Genomic DNA, 26,129 nt, shown 5'->3' with positions numbered 1-26,129 from the left:
AAAAGTATCCACCTTTAATAACTTTTGTAATACTGGTATTTAGAAAAAATCCAAAAACACGTCAATTTATGTTGGAAGGGGCAAGCATTATGGCTTATTTAAACTTACTGGAAAAGCCACCCCCTCACCCCTAGCAGCATCCCCTTTATTTTTTTAAATTACTTTTCATATTTTTTATGTAAAATTTGGATACTCCTCTTTGAGCTGATTTCAAAAATGTATAATACTTGTAGGTTAAAGTGGTTAGTTTATGAGATAAACAATTTTTCTTTTAAGAGCACAAATTTTACTTATTATTTACTTTCACCTTATTTGCCTGTACTAAAATGGGTTGTACAACAGTTCAAACTCTTTAATCTTTTTAACTGTGCTATTTATTATGAAGTTACAATAAGTGTTCAAAATGAGTACCATTCACTTCCATACAATGGTATAATCTATTTTGAAATGCCTCTCTGATATTGCTTAATACGGCTGGATTTAATTGTCGACATTCATTTTCTATCCCCTCTCATAAATCATCCAGAGATTCTGGTTGGGTAGCATAAACTTTTGTTTTTAAATACCCCCATAAAAAGAAGTCTAGGGGTGTTAAATCCGGTGACCTAGGTGGCCACTCCATCATCTGCCCCCTTCTACCTATCCAACGAGCGGGGAATGTTTCGTTTAAAAATTGTCGGACAGGCATAGCATAGTGTGGGGGAGCTCCGTCTTGATGAAATACCAGTAAATCTTCGGAAAGGTTATCATCATTTTCTATTATTGCTCTAATACGTGGATCAACCCCTTCCCTGAGTAACTCAAGATATGATTCACCATTTAAATTTCCGTTGATGAAGAAAGGTCCGACAATGTGGTCACCTAGGATACCACACCAAACGTTTAACTTTTGGGGATGTTGTGTATGGAATTCACGCATAATATGTGGATCACTTTCAGCCCAATATCTACAATTATGCCTACTTACTAAGCCATTTAATGACCATGAGCATTCATCAGAAAAGCAAATATTGTTTAACAATTGTGGATGGTTATTGATAATTTGCGTCATTGATTCGCAAAACTCTAGACGACGATCAAAATCATCTTCATTCAACTCGTGCACCAACTTAACTTTGTATGGGTGGTACTTGAATTTATGTAGAACTCGGAAAACTGTAGAAGATGAAACACCGATCGCTCTACTTATTGTTGACAACGATTGGGGTTGTTGAGCCTCTACCAGTTTAACCTACAAGTATTATACATTTTTGAAATCAGCTCAAAGAGGAGTATCCAAATTTTACATAAAAAATATGAAAAGTAATTTAAAAAAATAAAGGGGATGCTGCTAGGGATGAGGGGGTGGCTTTTCCAGTAAGTTTAAATAAGCCATAATGCTTGCCCCTTCCAACATAAATTGACGTGTTTTTGGATTTTTTCTAAATACCAGTATTACAAAAGTTATTAAAGGTGGATACTTTTATCTGAAAAGCACAGTATATATAAATACTCTGGATCCCTTTTCAAATTAGTCCTGACAAGAACTGTTTTTATATTTTAATAAAACAATAAAAAGAACTTAAGAAAGAACAAAATGGATACTATTTGTTTATAATTGTCAATCTGTCCTAGTTTGAAAATAGAGTATAGCTTACAGGCTGACTAGCGGATATTTATACCAATGGAAGAAGCTGTCTCAGTTACAGTATAAATTTCCATAGGTTTTTTTTGTGAATCCAGTTCTTGGTAGGGTATAGGGAAGAGGTGGCCAAACTTTTGGGATCCGTGGTCTACGCCACATTTAAAATATCGAAGGCAGTCTACAAATGGCTGAGTTAAATTAACGTAACGTACATGTTTATACCTATATTTATTTTCTGTACAAAGAAAAAATGGTAAAGTATTTTATTTTTTCAAAAAAACTTGATATTAATATTTACAATCATTCTTTCTGTATACCTCGTCATGTTCAGATCGTTAAGTTAAGTCCCAACAATAATAAATTCTTCGCTTTTTGTTATAATTAAAATGTGATACCACAAATTGTTGAAGCAGCGTTTTTATCATAGAATTTGGTAAATATACTTTAAAATTATTTACGTATCCGGATATCAATAGGCCAATCACTGAGACACAGACTGTTTGGTTTTTCTCGAGCTGAGATTTATTTATACATTTCATCCGTTTCTCTTATTTTTTTTTTCAACTATTGACTGTGATTTTGGCAACTACGATCACAGCAATATGTCTAACCTTCCCTCAATACCAAAAATCAATCCAAATATTATCTCTCCACCTTTATCATATGCTGCAGCTACCTCAGCAAAATCCCCACAGCCTTCTGTGCCCTCACGAGATCAGGCCATCATTATGCCTTCTATCCCAAACACTGTACTATTTGACTACATTAAATCAAAGGTAGCATCGTCTCTCCTAAAAATGTCATTTTCGCATCCAGAATATCACACGGACTCATATGCATTTATTTATCATCGACAACTCAAGTCGACGAACTTCTAAAAACCAACCAAAGCATCCTAGTTAATTCCAATTTAATCCCTATATGTCGGCTTATATCTCCAACGAAAAGAATACACATTTCCAATATTTGTCCATCCATTCCCCATTCCGTCATTGAGAAAGCACTGCAAGACCTAGAGTTATCATACACCTCTCCTATATCATACGTCAAATGTGGCTCACCTGATGACGAATACGCACATGTGCTCAGCTTCCGCCGAGTAACTTATGTATTACCAACCAATAATGATTTTTCTCTTCAAACTTCGACTGTCATTAGTCATGAAAATACAATACACAGAATATTCATTTCTACCGATAAACTTGAATGCTTTCTCTGCTAACAGGCTGGGCACACTCCTGATACACTTCCATCCCTCAAGATCCCTCTCCCAAATCAAATGATTCGGTCAATCTCATCCCCACCTCGACTCACCACAGCCTATATCTCCTACTGATCTTCATCCAGATCCAATGCCTCCCCCCGAATTTTCAACATCCAGCTCCAGAAACTCTGCGAAAAAGAAGACAAAAAATCTAAACTGACTAAAAACGATTGTCACTTCATAAGCCTTGTATCACGCTACATTATACATAAACAATTTAACGATTCTCCTGAATCATTTTCCCTTACAGGCACCCAATTTATTGCGTTTCTTGAAAACACGTATGGCATCAATGACCCCCTCCCCGAAGCCAACAAATTTATTTCCGACACAACTCTTCTTCTGAAGGATTTGTTCCTAATTTATCCTATTATAAAAGAAAAATCTTTAAAAAACCGTATCACACGTCTAATCAATAGAATCAACTTTAAACTTCACCCCGAACAAAAAACTCCTCCCGAAATGTCTATTACTGATGATGGGAATACCACTGACTCCTCGACATTATCTCAGTAAATACTCTCTCCCTTCTTCCTAAACAAGTACATTCTCCCTGATACAGTGGAACTGCGATGGATTTTATCCTCGACTAGAAAGAATTCAGATAATCATTTCCTCCCATAAACCTGACTTCCTTTGTCTCCAAGGAACCAACTTCAAAATTGATCATAAACGCAACTTGAGAAACTTTGAAGGATATCATTACATCCGTACCAACTGCATAAGAGCCAGTGGCGGCACTTCAATATTTGTATCCAGCGACATATACTCATCCCACCTCCCATTATCAACAAATCTTGAAGTAGTAGCTATAACTACTTGGTGCCCCAATAAACTTACCATTTGCAGTATATATATTCCACCGGACCACCCCCTTGATGAAAAAGAGTTAACAGACCTAATTCGTCAGCTTCCCCAACCATACATTCTTGTTGGAGACATTAATGTACATCACCACATCACACTATGTGGGGCGCCACCCAAACTCGCACTAGAGGCAACACAATAGAAAAAGTCATAAATTCAACTGGTATCTGTCTATTAAATACTGGATCCAAAACTCACTTTAACATCTCCTCAGGTTCCTTTTCTGCTATTGACCTCAGAGCTTCTGTGACCCTAAAACTGCACTTTCTCTTTCTTGGCAAGTTTCCGATGACCTACATGATAGTAACCACTTTTCTATTATTATATCCAATCCCTATAATAAAGAAACTGTTGCCAAAAGCTTCTGGCAAATAAAAAATGCAAACTGGCCTGAGTTTACCTCTCTCTCCGAAGCATACTTATCATCATTGGTAAAACGGTCTTTTCCTCGGCATGTAGGGCTGTTCCATGGTGGAGTCCGGATTATGCGAATGCCATACGAGAATCAAAACATGCTCTTAATAGGTTTTAGACGTCACAAAACATAAGAAAACCTTATTGTACATAAAAGGCTTAAAGTTAAAGCTAAATTTATTGTAAAGCAAAGAAAGAAATCTGCTTGGCAAAGTTATACTTCATTCCTTACCCAAAATACAGACCCCAGTCAAGTTTGGAAAAAAATTGCACAATCCAAGGCAATAAAACTAATATCAAAATTCCTTCTTTATTATCTAACGATCTGCATGTCACCGTCAGCCAAAAATCTTTGACACACTCGCACAACATTTTAAAGAAAATTTCAGCATTCATAATCCGGCTTCCGATTTTCATAACTCACATATTCAGCCCACCTCCACACTCCAGCTAAATCCTCTCGATATTGCGTCTGTCAATGCTCCTATTAATTTAATTGAACTAAAATTCGCGCTATCGACCTGCAAAAATTCTGCTGCCGGTCCTGATGATGTCCTGTATATATTTCTCAAAAAACTATCTGACCCGTCCCTGTCCAAGCTCTTTGACATCTATAACATTATTTGAAATACTCACCAGTTCCCTGACGCATGGGGCAACTCTATAATCATTCCAATTAAAAAAGCAGATAAATCCACATCATCCCCTAAGTGTTTCCGTCCAATCTCACTCACTTGCAAACTCCTTGAAAAAATAATCAATAGAAGACTCCAATGGCTTCTTGAAAAATACAAACTTATTCTCGACGCACAATCGGGTTTTCGACGTAATCGATCGACATAAGACAACCTTGTTCTCTTGCAAACAAATATCTCCTCTGCATTAAATAACCTACCTAGGATTATCATTTTCCCGAAACAAATCCATGCTGATGAAATTCTCTCGAAGAACATCTATTCACTCACCTCAAATTTTCTTTGATAACTCCCCTCTACCTATTGTGAATCAGTGCAAAATCCTTGGTATGACTTTTGATTCTCGACTCAACTGGAATCACCATATTCATGATGTAAAAGGCATTTGCCTAAAGAGCATAATTAAAACCACCTTCAATGGGGCTCCAATGAAACTATACTGCTAAGAGTTTACAGAGCTCTCATACGCTCAAAGCTTGGCTATGTTTGTTTTATGTATATGTCCGCTTCCAAGTCTAAAACTCACTTGTTGAACTCTGTACACAACACCGCTCTTCGCCTTTGCCTTGGTGCCTTTCGCTCAAGCCCCGCCGCTAGTGTCAATATTGAAACTAATAAGCCACCACTATCCTTAAGACGACAATCTCCTCTCCTGTCATGTGCTGCTAAAGTATCTTCCAATCCTTCTAATCCTGTCCTATCGCTACTTTCCACCACTTCCGTACCTATCAACTCACGAACAACTGTAAATTTAATTCTTCAATTGCTCACACCTCTACTCCAAAATACCAACCTCTCGTTGACCTTTCCACTTTCTTTGCCTTCTTCTCCCCTTTGAATAAAAAATATTCCCATAGTAGATACCTCACTAACCATCTACAATAAACACGACTCCCCTAGCGTTCTTGTAGAGAAAGCATTCTTGGAAATTCTGCATAAAAAATCCTTCGACCTAATTCTCTATACGGATGCCGCCAAAGCTGAATCCGGCGTGGGTTGCGCAGTCACTACAAACCACGAACTCATAAGTTCTTTTCGCTTACCCTCGACGTGTAGTGTTTACACTGGTGAACCATCCAATGGTCCAAAACATTCATGACACCTACCAAACTTTCATTGCTCTTGATATAACAGTCTCTCTTATCTGGCTTCCATCGCACACTGGAATTTCTGGAAACGAATGTGCCGATCGCCATGCCAAAGAAGCCACAAAGAATCATCTTGAAATGCTAGTTCAGCTGGCCAATGATCTGAAGATTAACTTCAAACAACTCATTAAAAAATCATGGCACGATTAGAAAGTTCAGAATATGGGATGGCTGTAGCTGCCAGATATCTTAGTCTTCTATTTCATACGCTCCAAGGTGTAGTGCTCTGGAGTTTCGTAGTGTTTCACACTTCGAAATGTGGATAGAGGTTTCGTTCTCACCACATACCTTACAGAAGTTCTTTACAGAAATTGCATGATTACTTGCGGAAATATCGTTTCGTCACATCCCTGGCAACGTAGTCCGAGGCAAAATCATCCACTAGCGTATTTGGCTCAGTGTTTGAGGAAATGCTCCCTTCAACCTCGAAGTATTATATTTTCTCTCCTTCTTTTTCAAGCAATCGTTTCAAAGATCCCAACAGCCCCGTTGATACATCTTCCTCGCAATTTTCCCTACACTGTGAGTAGTAGTCTTTTTAACTGTGAGTAAAATTTTTCCACCGGATCCTGGTTGAAGTATCTCTGTGACAAATACTCGATAAAGGAAAGTAATTTTTCTCGCAGATAGAGGAAGCCATGCACAGTGGAAATCCAATTGTTTAAGGAAGAAATATGGGAACGTATTGGATGTTTAATGTCTGCAATGTATGACATTGAGGAGATTACTTGAAGGGAATTAACCAAAAAGCTTTTGGCTTTGATTTACTTACTACACGACGCAATGGTTTTCAGGTTCAATGAACCCGGGATCAGCCGGATCCAACGTATGCCTACGTGACATATCAGCCCTGGCGTGTATGGCGATATCAAGGGTGTGACTGAACATCTGTGAAGTATGTTTCACCCTCATTGTTCTGATTCTAGAATGTAAAACATGCTCATCAGTTAGCTTGAAACATTGCACAAAAGGTCCTTGCTGCTGATCGATAATGTAGAATTGCAAAATATGGCACCAAGACGCTACCTGATCACTGCCGTCCATTTAAAAGCGAAGGTCCTTACTTAGGACGCTGTTCTGGATACCATCCAATAAATGAAGAGGGTTATAAATCAGAACGGTCTCCTGCTCACCTACTGTAAATAGACCTTCGAGTTCAAAAATACGGGAACTGAAACCTGAGAAAACCTTATTTAAGACTTCCGACTTGGTAAGCTGACAAACTTGGACAGAAATCTGTATGTTCTTGCATTCCGCTTATAAATAGCGAGTAAAAGAGGTTTATGGTCAAGATCATTGCGTTCCCTAAAATTGCTGGAATTGCAAAAATAACTTATTAAAATTCCCTCTTTCCTACCGTAATTTCATAATCGTGATGATTATTTCTTGCTTATTTTACTTGCCTCTGCGGTTTTCACGTAAGACAGACAACAAAAATTTTAAGGTCATTCGTTTTTTCTTATTCCGTAGAGAGAGATTGACACTAATCCTTCAATGATATGATAATATACTTAACTACGCCATTAAAGTAGACTTGTGTGCTACTTTTTCCACATTATTCATTTGAAACCTTATAAATTATTATGAAGGCATTATATTTAAAATTCTGCAATTAAATAAAACACTTACTATATGCAAAGGTTTGAACAAAGAAGTTATAGAAAAAATATATTTTTGTTATTATTATCTTGATTTTCGGTCTCTTAGCATAGAAAATGAATTTAAAATAACATGTAAAAACTTGACATTTTAACCTACTTTAGTCTTTATGAAAATATGATTTGACATTTACAATCTGAATAATTATATTAATCAATAGATCACCTTCATCATGAATATTAAAATAAAAATAGGACGAAACGACAAATTTTTTCCTGCCATTTTAAAAGATATATCAAGAAAAACATATATAAAGGTTTAAGAAGTAAAAAGTTTAGGAATGAAATTGGTAACATCTTATACGTACACCTATTATAACCTCCTTTAATGTTTTCTGGTGTTTGGACGTTTAGTGGTGCTTGTGGTGGAAACCAAAAGTCTCCAACAAGTGCGTAGTCTATAAATAGTGTTTATATATTTTTGAATATTATCAAAAATAAAAAAATACCTTACCAGGTAAATGGAGCACCCTTTACTAACCCCATACCTTTGTCATCTTTTTTTAAACACAAAGGGCTGTAATGTTTTCGACATATTCTTAAACTACCTGTTATGTTGCCCATAAAACTGACCCGGGTTAGCCAGACATTCCTCAACTGCAGGAAGTGCAAACGTAAAATAAGTACAACTTTAACATAATTAACCTACACTTTGTTTTCGTATAAATAATACAGGAATATAGATTATTAGTTTTCTGACCACAATGTAATACTAAACACTTTTGCACACCCAATACAGGTATCAAAATAACTGTAAGTGAATAAAACGAAAACATTTCTGTACGACTATAAGATGTGCTATAATGAGATTAATAAGTTATTGTTGATAAGCATCCGCCCTAAATCTACTGGGTACCTACTATATTATGTCAAATGTCAGTCCTGTTCTGTGATTGGCTTGACATCATAGCCTTTAGTGTCACCTACCGTCAAATCTTTAGATGTATTTGATGTGCTTATGAATCAAGAGAGGACGCTACGGTTCATTTTCCTCTGCCGCATTAGCGAGTTTCCATTCTCTGGGAATGACTGCTTCTGTGCTTTTCACAGACTATTTATCCGTCTATATTAATCACAGAAGGTCGCGCTATACCTCCGTCAAGGTTCAAATAATTATGTAATTGCTTTGTCAAGTAGTTTCTATTTAATTTTTCACTGTAAAACGACAAATTCATTAAATTCTTTTCCACGTTTGGTTGAGGTTTTAGAGCGTAAACTATAGTAAATTTTTATTTTAAATAATTCATTAATTCTATGTTATAAGTCATAAATTAAATTGTTTATATCCGAGGTCATTATCGGTATAGTCGCGCGCACTACCTAAAATGTCTTCAATGTCAACTGCAGTCGACGTCTTGGCCACCCTCGATATAGGGTTGAGTAAACATTACAGGGTGTTAAATCCTTTATATATTCTTCCAGAAACACTGTGTATTTTGTAAATTTGTAATAGAATTTTAGAATCCTAGTTATAAGTTAATAATTGGTACTTTCTTATATACTGATCCAAACGAAATATAAAAAATATTGTTGTCTTTTCAGGTCTCAAATGGGGCATACCTATTTCAGAAGGAAAAACATTCACTGTCAGGAAATATGGAAAATCAAAAGCTCTCAATGATAATAATGAGAATAAAAAGGACTCTTTTACAGTAACTGTTAGTCCAATTTGTGATTCAAATAATGACCTAGTTGATAAATCAAATAAAGAACTAAATATGTCAGGTAGTGAAACAAATAGTAAATTTAATGGTTCAAGTGATGAGTCGAATAAACAACTTGATTGCCCATGTAATGAATCAAATAGTGAACTAGATATTGCAGGTGTTAAATCAAATAATTCCAGTTTTTCTGTTGAAAACATAGAAATCCATGATGAAACTGAAATGTTTGTTGACCATAAAGAAAATAACGTAATTCATGAAGCCGTTCAACAATCAATTTTAGTTGATTTCATGATTGAGGATATGTCTCCAAAAGAAAATGAAAATAATTCTAAAATTGAACATAGTGATCATTCTTATGCTCCTGAAAATTTAATACAGTTATTAAGATGTCCACAATGTATTACAGATTATCGAACCCTTCGAGGCATTAAACTACATTTAACCTCCACACATAAAATTGCAGAAGAACAATCTTTCAAATGTAGTTTCTGTAATATGCAATTTTTCAGATATGACGATTTAATAAAACATAAAAGTACCCATGGATATGCCTGTGAATTATGTGAAGATTTGTAAGTATTCTAATTGTACAGTTAGTAGAATAGACAAAAAATTAAAATCATGAGGAAGCGTGTTCTTCATTTAACGAAACATATTTTGAAAACCTCCAATTGCTAGAAGCGTCAGGGACGCACCAAAATCTACAAGAACAGGAATACACGGCGATGCAAAGTTATTAGAAGAAGCCTCTCACACAACCACAACAAAATGTTGAGTCAGTTGTTGTAGTAAATTATTAAAGAAAGAAAAACTGCACCCACATTAAGTATAACTTGTTAGTGAACTCTCAGGAAATGATCCGGACAGACATTTGGAATTTTGTGAAATCTTCTGTAGGTCTTGTATTGAAAATCCAAATGTTCTTAACAGACGAGATAACGTTTTGTTCAAATGGCACAGTAAATCGACACAATTCTCGTTACTGGGCAATTTGAAGGAAGGTGGATTGGAAAATGTGGAAAAATGGACTGGCCACCTAAGTCACCTGATTTTACTCCTCTTGGTTTTTTGTGGGGACATTTAAAAAGTCGGGTCTACGTTAACCGAAGATACAAGTTAAAATGGAGTAGAACGCATTAGACATGAAATGACTCGTAAAATTCCGCGATGATCGAAAACTGCAAATCAGTCTTGGTCTATGTCAAATAGTGAATAGGACTCAGTTTGAATCAAAATAAATAGACGCGGAACCAAACTCTTTGAAGTGTTTTTACATTTCTTTGAGAATTAACAATAGAAACATCTGTTCACTGAAAAAGCATACATTTACATTTTGCCTGTGTAAATCGGAGTTCCTACCTAATGTCATCAATGACAGATAATTCAATAATTAATTTGGATTCAGTTGAAGAAAAACTACCTCCTCAGGTAACTGAAATTCAAGAAGCTGTCATTGCTGGACTGAAAGGGTGAATAATTTTTTGTAAATATTCACCTGCTACTTAATGTTGGTGTAAAATGTAAAGTAAATTTACACAGCTAAAAAATTGCAAAAATCTGCCCCAAGACATATAATCTATTTCAATGAACAGAAGTGTACGTTTCATGAAATCGATTTTTATAAATGCTTATTTTATTTCAAAACATGTCGAAAGGGCTCCCTTTTTCAGTCATTTCATTTTTTTAACGCTTGACAAGTACAGGTGAGACAAGAGTCAGGTTAAAAGTTAACATAATTTTTCTGAATAATGCTCGTTCGATTTTCTAAAATCTTTTGAAATTTTTTAAATAATGTTTAGGGCACTCAGAAAATGGAACCGAACCTGGATGTCTCGAAAGTTAAATAAATTCTTTTCTCAAATGGAAACACCATCTATTCTTTAGCTCCAATGGATGATTCTAAACTAAAATTAGGGGGAGTTTCTGATTTTAACCTTATTCTTAATTTTTCTAAGTTTGATTAAGACATAGAGTGGCAATATAAAATTATTTAAAATATATTTCCAGCTCACTCCGCTAACATTTCTCTGTTATCTGAATAAAAGCACTTTATTATACTTTACCTTTCGTACATATCTAGACATTTGTCTTTACATCAATGTCCAGAATGTAGAGTGATGTTACTTTTACAAATTATATTGTCATAATTATTTGTAATTTCTTATTACCAATTGTGAATTGAACGCTATAATTTTATTTCATATTTTCAGCTTTCCCACTGCCACAGAACTAAATTCTCATATATCCCTCCATCCCGAAAGATATTATTGTATGAAATGTGGGGAAAAGTTTCATAAAAAGGCTTTGTTGGATAAACACGAGCCTTTGCATGATAGAATGTCAAAAATCCGTGCATTAATAAAGAATACGACAAAACCAATGCTCCAATGTCCCCATTGTAGTCTGACGTGTGGTTATACCAATACTCTTCAACAGCACATAAATTCAGTTCATCTTAAAATTAAAGAGTTTGAATGTAGACTATGTCAAAAGAAGTTCGGTGCAAGCAATTCTTTAAAAGTACATGCGAGGTAAGAAAAACTTTAGATTTTAGGGTAGATAAAAATGAAGAATTAAAAAAAAATTGCAGTGAAATTAAAGAAAACTTATGTCTGAATACCTTCTAGAATTATACATTTCAATAAGTAGATGGATACATATGGGTAGACCGACATTTTGAATTTGTCCCTTTCAAATAAGTAGTGATCACAAATAAGACATGTAAATGCAATTGCAGCATTTGGATTTGCATTAGTTTTACTTTTACAAATTTTTGTTTTTGCGCTTTTACATATTTTTACTAATGCGCTGCCACTTGAAGAAATTGTTATTGTCAAACAACACTTTTTCCTCATCGTCATTCGGCATTAATATTAGAAATTTTTAGTGCAGTAGGTGTTATTCGGATCAGATTTATGAAAATTATTTCGACCGACAGGTTCTGTGGCAATCATTTTTTTTACAGTCTGCCATACTTTCAATAATCACGTCCTCGTGGATATACAACGACATAGCTAACAAATAAACGAAACTTTGATATATGAGTGGATAAGTATTATTGGTCAGTATTAAATTAGCGAACAGCATTGAATTTGGAAACTGTTGACCATATGTCTCTTGACATTTTGCGTTCACATGCATTATCTGTTACATTATTACCAAAGTTAGTAAACACATTATTGCTCACTAAAAAATGTGCTGTAAACAGCTTGGAATGGTTATACATATATTTGGGAGTACCTAACTGTCGATACTTAGTTCTTTTATATTGATTACATATTCGATATACTTTATTTTAGATCGTCGAGTAGAAGTGGACATGCAATTTCTTTAAATATTACAAAATCTTTGGCATTATAGCTCAGAAATACTCTGGTTCATTTATATCAGATCTTTCTTAGGCTCACTTACTCTACAAAGAAATTTCGTTACATGTAAAACTTATTTCATTGGGACCTACGTCATTGATATCACTACCCATTCTATTAGAAATATTGTCTATTCAATTAAGATGAGTGTTGTCCACTTCTTTAGGCCGACTTTATTCATCTCGTTAGGACGAACACTGTATTTCGTTAGGACTAGTTTCAGATTTCACTTCGGAATCTGCACTTACATTAGTAGTAAGTTGTCCAGTTTTATCAGTAGAAGTATTGACTCTCGTGAAACTTTTGAAGCCATTAAAACCCGTGAGGTAGTTCTAAAAACTTATCATGGTTTGAAACCTTGATGACATATATGCCAAAATATGTAGGTAATAAAACTATATTTGCTTCCGCTGTATCTTCGTTTATCAAATCATTCTTTTGATCCGTTACCTTTTTATCGAGATCTTCACGTTCGTCTGTTGGAAAACTGATCTCATTTGCCAAAACTGCATCAGATATCTAGTTTTATAGCCAAACAATATTTTGTAAGGTGACTCTGCTTAAACCCCTGCGAACATTTGAAACAAAATTGTTTCAAGTATATTCTTCCTTGGTACTGGATGACAGAGATAATATTTATTATAAGATTACTTTTTTGTACCAGCCTGTATGCACCTAGTCACTGATAGTCCTTCGTCGTAATCCAATATTTTCTATTTCGCTCTTTTAAAAAATTATCAAAGGTTTTGTTTTTGTTGATCTCACCGCTTCAATAAAAATAAACTGTGAAAAAGCATCTGTAATAGCTGTCAGGTATGAGTTATTATGTTGTGCCTTTATGAATGATCCTAAATGGTGTATGTCCATAATATCACATGGTACTCTAAATTTCTACGGGGTTAAAGAACTTGCCTTTCCATCGCCAGGCTTCCTGTTATATAAACAGGCTAGGCATAATTTTTCATATTTCTTTGTAAGCCTGCAAACTCAAAAGAAACGATGTTTCTTCGGACATGTTTAAGTACTACCCATCTTTTTCCTTAAGAGTTGACTTGATCCAGAATTTTTTGACGATCAGCAAGATATTTTGAGAGGATTTCTACAATGTCCTCACACTTTCGACTAGAAGTTAAATGTATCAAATTAATATCTTCATAATGTGAAATAGGGTTTCTGGTCAAATCATCTGACCTAAAGTTAAAAGTAATTTTTAAAATAAGCATAAAATAATAATAAATGTAAAATACTAGTATTATTGTGATAAAAGGGGCGGGCGTTCGATATACAAATTGCCCCAGCTTTTTTTGTTCACAGACACTGAACTGGAATCGGGAATATAATTGTTTTATGTGACCGTTTCTTATGCCCAATTGAAAAAATTCTTCTTCGGTAATTTTTATGATTATAGCTAAAATAGATTTGGCGTCAACTTTTCCTCTGTCAACTTCAGGCACTGGAATACGAACGATAAACCCCACCGAGGTTTCAGAATGAGATTTATCCGACATTAATTTAATCTTTTTTGGTTGAATTTCTAAACATTTGTAAGACTTTTATATTTCTCTTTGGACATTAAGTTCATTAAAACCATACCATGATGTAAAGACTACAAGGTGTGCTATAGCTGTGAAGCAGCCAATGAGAATTCGCTCCAAAAAACGACTTGCTAATTTAAGAGCGAATTCTCATTGGCTCTTGAGAGATGTGCAGAACGAGTCGAAAATGAGCCCTCAGGAAGAGTACACCTTGTAGTCTTTACATCATGAACCATACATTTGAAGCAAACTATATATTCACTGAATTCTTTTAAACAGACAACTCATAATGTCGTAATGGGATTATTTAATACTGTTTGTTCAACTACTTTTTTATTATTAAGTTGAGAAGTATTAGAAAGCTCGGAAAATATATTGAAGTTAATCCACTATGGTGTTTCCTTGCCACGTTCCCAATAAAAAACTACTGCATCTAAAAGCTCTTGATTTTAGGTTTCTTCTGTTTTAAAATTAGTTTTTTTTGATAATTTTTAAAAGAAAGATAAATTTTGACGTTTCCACTTTTCTTTAAGTCTTAACCGAAATATGATATTGACACTGACAATTTGCTTATTTATATTGATCTATGACCTTTATCTTGAATATCAAAATAAGGATAAAATCAACTTAGAACTTTGTTCTAATAAGAAAAATTCATTTTTCCTTGGTCCCTACATCTCAAATATATAGCTGTAATGAATTAAATTATTTGTAGTTTTATTAGAATTTACAAAATAGAGCTATAAATTTTACTTAAATTATTTAGATCTTTTTTATCATTTATAGCTTTTCATTTGTTTTTATGAATGTGAACCATTTCTAAAAATTCTCTTTTCTGTGTATTATATTTTTGAATCTTTATAATTGAATTTATGTTTTTTTGATGTTTCATGGTTCGTTAATGCAGTCAATGACCACTTAGTCTATTTTCAAAATACTGAGATGTTTGCCCTATGTAGACAGCGTCAATGCACTTGATATATAATATTACTTCTTTTGTTTTTTGGTATTTTAGATTTTAATTTAGTGAAATATTTGGATAATGTATTATGTCCTTTATGACTTATACTAATATCATATTTATTGAAATAATTCGATAATTGTTTAGAAAGTCCTTGTACATATGATAAGTAAAAATGTTTTATGTTTTGATGTTTCGTTTCAGTTTTGTTTTTAAATTGATTGTAGTATATGCTTATCCTTTTCTTGAATATGTTATTTATCATTTTTTCCGGATAATTATTTTCTTTCAATGCTGTTTTTGCTTTTTGAATAGCTAAGCATCTAAATTCAGGATCTTATAGTTGGATAGATCTATCATCCAAACTTACTATCACTGATGTTTTTTGTGACATAGGATGACACGAATTGAAGTTTAAATATCTTGAGGACCAAGTTGACTTAGTATACCATTCTGTTCTTATGTTATTGTTAATTTTATATAATGTGACATCAAGAAAATCGGTTCTATTATTTTGCTCAACCTCGAAGCTCTTTATGATAAGAATTGAATTTTTTATTTAAGTTTTCAATTCGATTCATTGGTACAGCAGTAATGCAATCATCTACATGTCGGAAAAAGAATGGAATATTTATATCAAGTTTGCTTAGGACAGTTTTCTCAAGATCTTCCATTACCAATTGTGTTATAACACTTGAAATGGAAGCCCCCATAGCACAACCATCAATTTGTACTAATTGTGACGCTGTCTACCTAGACCAAACATCACAGAATTTTGAAAATAGACTAAGAGGTCATCAAATCGATAAAAAAATAGAACTGCATTAACGAACCATGAAATATCAAAAAAACATAAATTCAAATATAAAAAATCAAAAATTCTTGAAACGGAATCTAATACACGGAAAAGGTAATTTTTAGAAATGATTCACATTCATAAGAACGAAAAAGCTATAAATGATAAAAAAGATCTAAATAATTTAAGTAAAATTTATAGCTCTATTTTGTAAATTCTAATAAAACTATAAATAATTTAATTCATTACTGCTATATATCTGAGATGTAGGGATCAAGGAAAAAATATTTTTCTTATTAGAACAAAGTTCTAAGTTGAAAAGAAAAGTCGAAAAGTCAAAATTTATCTTTCTTTAGATGCATTAATATATCAAAGAAATAAAAGAAATATGTAAATAAATTTCTTTTATTTCTTTGTGTATTTTATTTCGATTTGAAAACTATGTAAACTTCTTAAACCGAATTGTTACTATGGATGAGACTTGGGTACATTTTTACGATCCAGAAACAAAGCAATAATCGATGGAATGGCGACATTCTGGTTCGCCAAGAACTAAGAAGTTCCGTGTCCAAAAATCTGCTGGAAAAATTCCTGCTTCAGTTTTTTGGGATTGTATGGAGTAATCATGATTGATTTCTTGGATAAAGGTAGAACAATAACTGGAGATTACTATTCGACATTACTGACCACTATACGGGAATAAATTAAAGAGAAAAGACGTGGAAATCTATCCAAAGGTGTTTTGTGTTTGCAGGACAACGCCCCTGCACACAAATCTCATATTTCCATGCAAAAAACTCGTGATTAAGGGTTTGAATTACTAGAACACCCCCCTTATTCACCAGATTTGGCTCCGTCCGACTATCATCTCTTTCCTCAATTGAAAAAAAGTTTGAGAGATCGTGAATTTCATTCCAACGAAGAGGTAATAAAAGCTGTGGAGGTCTGGTTTGCAGAACAAGAAGAAACAGACAGAAGGTCCTGAGACTTACAGGTTCGCTGTAATAAATGTATCCAATTAAGAGGAGAATATGTTGAGTAATAAAATATGTTGAAATTGAAATTTTGTTTAGTTCTATAGTAGGCTAAGAACTTTTCAATATATCCTGGTATAATCTTGTTAATAACTCGAATATATCAGAAATAAAAATTGGAACTTATTTACGTAAAGCCGTGATGGTTGTAGCCCTCAACTACGGAGATTTCTCGATTTCAGCTGTACTAAACCCTGACTGCTGCGGGGCAGTAAATATAAAGAATTATTTCATCACAAATGTATAATAAGTTTTACCTTTAGTACACATTGTAAGTAAAGGACGTTTTGGAGTCGACTCTGATTTTTATGAACTTTGAAGTATGGGAGGTGGACAACAAATAAATTTGTTTGAAAACTTGAACGTTGAAAAATTGATGTGAATTTAGTGTGTGATGATGATGACATTATATTATTTCAGAATAAATATGTAATTGGTGTTTAAGCAGTTTTGTTTTACTTTGGCAAAACAAAGGCGTGTCGAGAATCGATTTGAGTAATTGTTTACTGGTTTACTGTTTAAAAAGTTAACAAATTACTGACACTAGGAATGAAATTCAACTTCGTGACTATGAAAGAAAACAGTGTTCTTCAAGAAATAATCCATTAATTTCGGAAGTGAAATAAAATCTAATCTATAATTGTGCCTCAGACGCAGAATGAAGCAAAATTAATACAGCACAATCAATAATTGTTTCAAAAGAATTACATAAGATCAAAAACCGAACAACTTAAATATGAGTGAAAGAAAATTGAGATAGTAGGAAATAACATCATCGACAAGGTAAAAAACCTCCAAATCCAACTAGATCCAATCATGAAAATGAATGAAGGACAACAACCAAAATTTACAGCACTCGAAAAAAGACACCTTAAGGTAAATAAGTTCCAAATCAAATAAGTTGAAAACTGGTGAGAGAATTGACCAAAGAGATAAAGTGGATCCGCGCTAAAACTCGAAGGACTTATACTATATATATATATATATATTATATTATGCTAAAATACGCATCCTACTTTTTAAATTTTTTTTAAAGATGATGACGATGAAAACATAACAGCAAACAGCTCTGATAGCGACTCTGACAGTGAATCAGAGACAGATGAAAGTTAATCAAGTCAAAGCGAGAACGAAAATGAATAAATAACATTGTTACCCTTATTGTAACTTTTTATTCTTTTTGTATAATAAATTAAATTTATCTAGTAAGTAGTTAATTTAGACTAAGCTAACGAATTATTTAATTATTCGAATATATCTAAAATTATTTGTTTATATTTATTTTATCTCAACACTCATATTGAAGTGCTCGCTATACCGAATAATTAAAGATACGTCATTTCTTCCCAGGCGAAGTAGCAGTAAGTCGAAGAAAATCTAGTCAGCTGATGCTTCTGCCTAACTCCTACGTAATAACTTTCAAAGTATCATCTGACGGCTTTTCCACCAAGATACAACCAGCTGACATATATATTAGTTGCATATGAAGCTATCAACAGTTCAATTTTTATGTGAGAGGAAATCACTGAAATTAAAAAATTAAAAAAAGTCACCAGGAGACGTACAATACAATATGATTTTTTTTCCTTGAGGTTAACTACAATTTGACAAATTTTCAGCTGAGAGGAAATGAATGAATGTATTTTTTTTTCATGCGTGGGAGGCTACAACCGCTCATCCCCTCACCGGACCCAGCTGACGATCACGAGGCTTTATGATAATATTTTCTAATGCATTTTACTGATTACCACTTGAGAGAATGTTACTGATATAACCTAATATTTTCAGAGTCTGTCATTCAACCGAAACACCATATGTTTGCGAGGAATGCGGTGTGGGCTATGGACGATTAGATTATCTGCAAAGACATGAAAAAACTCATTCTATCAAACATAATACTTATATGGCTCTCGCAAAGAGAAATTACAGCAAAGTGGCAGCTAAAGGTAAATATCCTTTCACAGTTGTATGTTTGTAATTTCATTCCTTTTTTTTAGATAATGGACTCAGTTGCATTTTTTGTTCTATTAAAATGTCTTCAAAACAAGAATTGATTGCTCATTTACAAACTCACAATGGTCTGAAAAAGTTTGAATGCGAATACTGTGAATTAATACTCAATTCTCCCAGTGAAAAACGTTTCCATGAAAGTACTCATAAAAATTCATATATGTGAGTAAATTCGGCTATATTATATGTATGGCATGGTTCATACATACATTTATAAAAAATTTCATCAGAAGTAAATATGCTCTAGAATATTTTGACAAAGAAAAATTGGTGCAGGCAATGCAACTCGAATTTGAACTTTTTTGATATATGGCTGGTTCAAATCAATAAATTAAGTTTTTTATAACCCTATTTCTATCCGATGCCATGAATAGAACCGCATTGCCACCAAGATAGTATCTTCATGCAGATATTTCTTTGTAGACTGTACTCTGATATAGCAATTCAACAGTATTCAATAGTACCGTTCAAGTCTATAATGCAGTTCTGATGAAGTTAGTTGAAATTTGCTATCATATAGTCCTGCTCTTATTTATTTTCAGTTTGAGTAATTCCAACTGGTGTATTGGATCTGTACCATAATACTCAGTGAATAACCTAGCTCTGCAAAGATATCACTTACAATATTTTGACTGCTCTTAATATTTAGCTTTCCGCATTATGGAGAGTTTGTTCCATTAGGTGCTCTAGCTAAGTTTATGGACCATTTAGTGAATGTATAATCATAGGCAAACCTTTGAGTTAAAGAGGTTTATATTCAAACTATCTTTTTAGATTTTTCTTCTTTTGTAGTCATAGGGGTTAACTCGTATCTTTACAAAAACCTAGGAGAAATTTTCCTGTTGGCGTTTAATCCTATAACTTCTTCTTGTTTCTACTTTTGGAATTATTCTGTCAGCAAGGTGTATGTGTGTGTAGCTTACTTGAAAATCTTACCGAAAAGACTCAATATATTACTAATATGCTAGCATTAAGATGAATTTCGTAAAAAAAATCTTTTTTTTAAACAAGAGTGCATTTCATTTTTAGCATAATAGCATATACGGGTATCCACACATTATTATTGTTTTTTGGAAAAGTGATCTTTTGTCTAATGAAGTTTCATTTCTAGATGTACCACCTGTTCGAAAAACTTTTCAACTAAAAAAGAGTTAAGAATTCATGAAGATCTCAAGGAATGTATGTTACAAAAATTCAATTGTATTATTTGTAATTCAACACATGCAAGACAATCACTCTTAGAGACACATATTTTAAATGAACATGTGAATAAAATACTGATAGATAAAGCTAATTCTGAGATATGTCAAATAAATGTTAATCGGAAAAATATTGAAATGGAATGGAGCACTGACGAAGAAGAAGAAGAAACTGAGAAAACAAAAGAAAATGCTTTAAAAAACAAAATTAATCAAAACACAAACGTTGATGAACTCAATCTAGAACATACCAAGGAAGAAGGATATATACTTGGTATAGACGAAGATTCAGCCATGGAAAAATCAATAGAAATTGTTGATTGCCACACTAAAAAAGCAGCCCAAGAGAAAAACGAGGATTGTCAAAATGATGTTAATTCAAAACAAGTCTTAAATCGGGATCAGGAATTAGAATTGGAAGAAGAAACTTTATGTATAATTCTAATCGATCAGAAATCTAATCAGATTGGTTTAAAGGTAGAAAATAGAAACAAGAAAATAGGTCAAGAAAATCAAAACTCAGAAATAGATTTTGGTACTGACAACGAAAGTAAAGAACAGGAGCAGATAGAAAAGTGAAAATATAGTGAAAGAATTGAAAGATTAAAAAAATAGCACATTAAAGTAGTATAATTCATGGAAAAATTATGGTTGGTATAGACTCTGTGAATTTGAACTAATTCAAATAAAATTCCACCCCATTTATTTGACAACACGTTTCAGTATACTATACTTTAATATATGTGAGCAATAAGTTTATATTTCATCACATTTCATAGAATTTAATTACATGTTTTTGTTTCAACATTAAAACGACATTATCTAAGATATTTCCTTTGCGTCATTCTAATAATTTACTTTTATTTTTTACTTCATATATTTTTTGTTTACTATTACATAATTCATCATATGGGGTAGTACAATAATTTTAATTAATTTATATAATGTTCTCATAGCTTAATAAATCATTTGAGGGTGAAATTTATACTGTGGAGACTATTTGTGAAATAAAACTATGCTTAGTTGGAATAAAACAGCTTTGACATTTTCCTGTATATCTATAAAATGATACGAGGTAAATCTTGTACAGAGTGACGATCGATTTTTTTAATCCTTTGAGTACGCATGTCACACATGTAAATTACTAGTTCAGTGTTTTCAGATCGTGTAATGAAGTAAGTGTGTAAATTTTGGTTAGCGTGTAGTTAAACGTCAAGGTATTTTAAAAGTTACCATTGACACATAAATTTATTTAAAAAGTAACTACCATGGATTTTAACGTCTCTGATCCTTCTGCCGCATAAAACTTAAATATTTAAAAACTGAATCTTCACAGATCGAGTTATTAGCTATTTTAGAGGCCTCTAAATCTGAATTACATGAGATACTACTAATTCCAGTTACTGATTAAGAAGATATTTTGGAAGCAGAACGCAGAACATAAGTAGGATAATAGCGATAAAATTTTGCTTTTCTTGTTTTGGCTTTATTTTTTTACTTCAAATATACATGTTACCGGCAATGTGTATAATCCGGTATTGTATACAATACCTAGGCAATGTATAGAATACCTAAAACGGGCAGGTAAAGTATGAAATAGAATTTATTTTACACTTTACCTAGGTATTCTATACAATGCCAAACTTGCAGCAGGTAATGTAACACTCGAACGCAATTGTGGTTATTACAAACAAATAAGTACGGTAAGCTTCATAGAACCCTGACACCCTTCCTAGAGGCGCCATTTCAAGCATTAATGGAAGTGAATCGTTTTAGCATTACCGTTCACTCGCGAGTGTACGCCGCACGCGGGTATCCTTTGCAAATAAAATTAATACCTTTGACAAGAGACGGCACGGCGCCAAGGCGGCGCGATCAAAGTAAGTTCGTTTAGATAATGTCGGTACACCCGAACGCAATTGTGTTTAATAAAACAAAATACGAATAAAAATTATCGGGACACACAAGCTAGGTGCAAAGATAATTTTAATCAAAAATATGCGAAAGTAGGTAAATTCAATATATTATATATTCAATACCACCCGTATTTTTAATAAGAGAGCCATTATCACGCTCTGAATCCAAAACAAAATATTTAGGTACTTATTTTCTTCTGTAATTGCGTGAACTACGTATACTTATGTTCCACATAAATGTGGAATTACCTTTTTTATTAATACTTACTTTTAGTTTGACTTACAGCTGAAGCGTCTGTAGGTTGCTACGGAGGTAAGTACATAGGTGTAATTTATCCAGAATCTTATCAAATGTCGGATTTTTTGAGAATAAATTCAATTCGTAGAACAACAGTTCACAAACACAATTTTTCACTACGGAGGCGCTTCGATATAAAACTGTCAATTTCACTTTCTGGTGTACGCCGCACGCGGTAGCCTTTGTAAATAAAATTAAATCCTTTGACAAGAGGCGGCGCGGCCGGTCAGGTCAAAGGAGCCGCCGCTTGAGAAAAAGGATACCGCGGGCGGCCGGTCAGGTCAAAAGAGCCGCCGCTTGAGAAAAAGGATAACGCGAGCGGGCGGCCTTTCAGGTCAAAGGAGCCGCCGCCGCTTGAGAAAAAGGATACCGCGACACTATTTAAGCAAACAGCCGCATTTCTCCATTTCATTTCGCGACGTGCGATGATACTGTTAACACGTGTATTGAGCTATTTACGTCATAGTTATTATTTTTGCTAATTTTCGTCAGGTAGGAAAGTAATTTAATTTATTAAAAAATGGCGGCTGAACAACGAATAGCTGAGATGAAAGAAAGATTTTATTCACAATTACAAATAAAAAGAGAAGCAGCAAATACAAAAAATCGCACGTTTATTGAAAAAAATCGTTATGAACAATTGATAGAAGAAACAAAAAATGCAAAAACGGCTGAAAAAAAGGCTTCTTGGGATTACTGGTTATTGAAGCATTATGATGTTATAACTGTTGGTCAGAAAGATAAGTTGATTTTTCCTGTGGATGCTATTACAAATAACAATATTATATACTACGTTGCTTATACTGAATTATTTCAAATACTTCACGACGCACATCAAAGTATCGGCCATGGAGGACGAGACAAAATGCTGAAGGAGCTTTCTTCAAGATATAAGAATATAACTCGCCACGATGTTGAACTATTTTTGGAACTCTGCGAACCCTGCCAGCAAAAACAAAAGGGAATAAAAAAGGGGATTGTCGTGAAGCCCATACTTTCAACAGATTTTAATTCTCGCTGTCAAGTAGATTTGATAGACTATCAATCTCATCCAGACCGGGATTATAAATTCATAATGGTCTATCAGGATCATCTCACAAAGTTTGTCATATTAGGAGCCCTGAAAACAAAACGCGCTGAGGAAGTAGCGTACAATTTACTGGATATTTTTACACTGATTGGTGCACCAGCCATCTTACAATCGGACAACGGTCGAGAATTCGCAAACCGAGTGGTCAGTAACCTTAAAATATACTGGCCGAACTTAAAAATTGTGCATGGCAAGCCTAGACATTCCCAAAGTCAAGGGAGTGTCGAACGAGCTAACTAGGACATTGAAAACATGCTTACAACTTGGATGCAAGATAACGATAGCGAACGTTGGAGTGATGGTCTGCGATTTGTACAACTCATGAAGAATAGGGAGTTTCACTCAGGAATCAAAAGAACACCTTATGAAGCTCTTTTTGGGTCGAAAATAAAAGTTGGCATATCTTTGCCTTTTGAGGATACTCACAACTTGGAGAGCGAAGAAGATTTAGAAAAAGTGATGAAGTCATCTTCAGAATCTGTAATAGATGCGGCTGAGACATCAGAAACTGACACAGCTGACACTCAACCTTTACAGGCACCAGATCAACAAAATGCTGCACTCGATAGTTTTAACATCGGTAAGGAAGCTTCAAATGTCCAAAGTGCGCATGATGAACACATGGCTATCCCAAATGTTGAGCCTACGAATGTCGAAAATCTTCCTTGTGAGGTAAATGATCAACCGTTACATGATCCGATTTCGGTACGAGAGGAGTCATTGAGTTGTGCACTTATATGCTGTGTTTGTTCCGAGGAGACAACAGGTGATCATTCGTGCAGAATGTGCAATAGGCCTATTCATACTATTTGTGCTGCTCCGGAAGAAAATATTGCAGAAGGTTTTGGATCCAAAGTTGCTTGTCCTTTATGCGCAAAAAACGTCTTTTCGATAGAAAACCGCATCAGAGCCAAAGAGAATTTGATAGTACAAGCTCAGAAAATGCTTAAAACTTCTGAAAAAAAAATTCCCTCCCGTATCGACTGTTTGCCATCAGAAATTACTGCAAGAAGAAGACGTCCCCAATCTGGAAACGACACTCCGTACAGTTGCGACTTGTCAATCTACGGGGACAGGACAGGGCTTTGTGAAATGTAGCTGCAAAAAAAACTGTGACTCTAAAAAGTGTTCCTGTGTCAAAAGTAAGGCTCTGAGCTCTTCAAAGTGCCATAATAGTTTGTCGTGTAAGAATAAATAAAACCTACTTTTACTTAAAATTGTGAATGCCTATTAGACCTACTTTTTGTTATAAAGAGAATTGTTTTGTTTGTGAAGGTCAATTACAAAATTACTTATATTATGTTAAAAGATACTTGTAATGTTATGTTACAAACAAGAAGAATTTTAAGTTTCCTGTTATTTTTTTGTGATTTTAAAGTTGATAATAAAGTTTATTTCAAGTAAATACAACATGTTTTATTTGTCCGCTATTTTATTGATATTAACCGGCTGACCTAACATTAGTTTAGTCTTGAGACTTATTTATTTTACACATTACCGGTGAACCAACAGGTATTCTATACAATCCCTAGGAATTGTATACAATACCTAGGTAAAGTATGAAATGGACAATGATATTCATGATATTTCATACATTGCCTGGGCGCCCCAGCGATTGGCGGTAATATACATTACCTAGGGATTGTATACAATACCTGAATTATACACATTGCCGGTAACATACATACAAGCAGCTACTTATCCAATGTAAGTATTATTTCACTTTGACAAGCAACCTTACGGGTTTGAAGGCATTTCCCTTTACAAACCAAGTCTATGATTATTGGAACAGTCCTCCATTATTCAATTCACAAAACTTTTCTAAGGATATGAGAAATTTTATCAAAAATAAATTGATTCTTAATTTTCTCAAATATGGCTATTCTTCATTATCCCCAAAGAGGAATGTCACTGGTCGAATCTATCGGACCGCAGAGATGACATTCACTATTTGCCAGAATCTATAAAAAAATATAGCCCTGTAGGTTTTGCGATCAACTGCTCGAGTTAAAGAAAGGTGGCTCAATATTTCTGTTGAAATTTTGTCCATGGGCCTGATAATTTAATTTAAAAAATAACACCACTTAAGTTCTACAATATCATTAGATTTGCACTCTGCAATTTTATGTAGAAAAATCTTCAAATCAATATATGAATAGTTTCATGAACTCTCAAGTATCTACAGTATCTTTAAGGCTAAAATTAGATTTGTTACATCAAATATTTCATTTGTTGAATTAAAGCTGGGATTCCATTTTCTCGGAAGGTTAATAGGACTGTTTTCACTTCTCCAAGTATGTACATGATCTATTGGCACATTTACTTCTTGTTCTTCCTGGTTAAATCTAGTAGTTAATTCGAGTGCTCTTTACACCGTGCCACAATTTTTATTGTATTTGTTAGTATTTACCTTCTTTTATTGTTTTAGTCTTTTTGATGTTTACCCTTCTGAATAGGTGTTAGCGCCTTAAAGGATAATTTTTGGTTTTCGTGTAGGTTCTTCTTTTTCTCCCCAAAATCCTTCCATGCCTTTTTATACATTGTTAACAACTTCATTAACTTTTCGTTTATTTTTGTAACTTCCA

At 33.8% G+C, this 26,129-nt stretch overlaps 1 protein-coding gene across 1 annotated transcript in view; it reads left to right on the top strand.

Annotated features, from left to right (window-relative positions):
- The window catches only part of LOC130447736 (zinc finger protein 681-like), a 45,321-nt gene extending 23,385 nt beyond the window's left edge, over positions 1–21,936 (top strand). The window contains exons 7-11 of the mRNA XM_056784711.1: positions 9,213–9,909; positions 11,548–11,868; positions 18,820–18,977; positions 19,029–19,203; positions 20,153–21,936. Of these exons, the coding sequence (XP_056640689.1) occupies positions 9,213–9,909; positions 11,548–11,868; positions 18,820–18,977; positions 19,029–19,203; positions 20,153–20,819 (2,018 nt within the window). The 3' untranslated portion in view covers positions 20,820–21,936. The remainder of the gene's footprint in view (positions 1–9,212; positions 9,910–11,547; positions 11,869–18,819; positions 18,978–19,028; positions 19,204–20,152) is intronic.
- The last annotated feature ends 4,193 nt before the right edge of the window (positions 21,937–26,129 follow it).

The sequence above is a fragment of the Diorhabda sublineata genome, chromosome 8, assembly GCF_026230105.1.
Source record: "Diorhabda sublineata isolate icDioSubl1.1 chromosome 8, icDioSubl1.1, whole genome shotgun sequence".
In the NCBI taxonomy this organism is placed as follows: domain Eukaryota; kingdom Metazoa; phylum Arthropoda; class Insecta; order Coleoptera; family Chrysomelidae; genus Diorhabda; species Diorhabda sublineata.
This window is presented reverse-complemented; position numbering and strand designations above follow the sequence as displayed.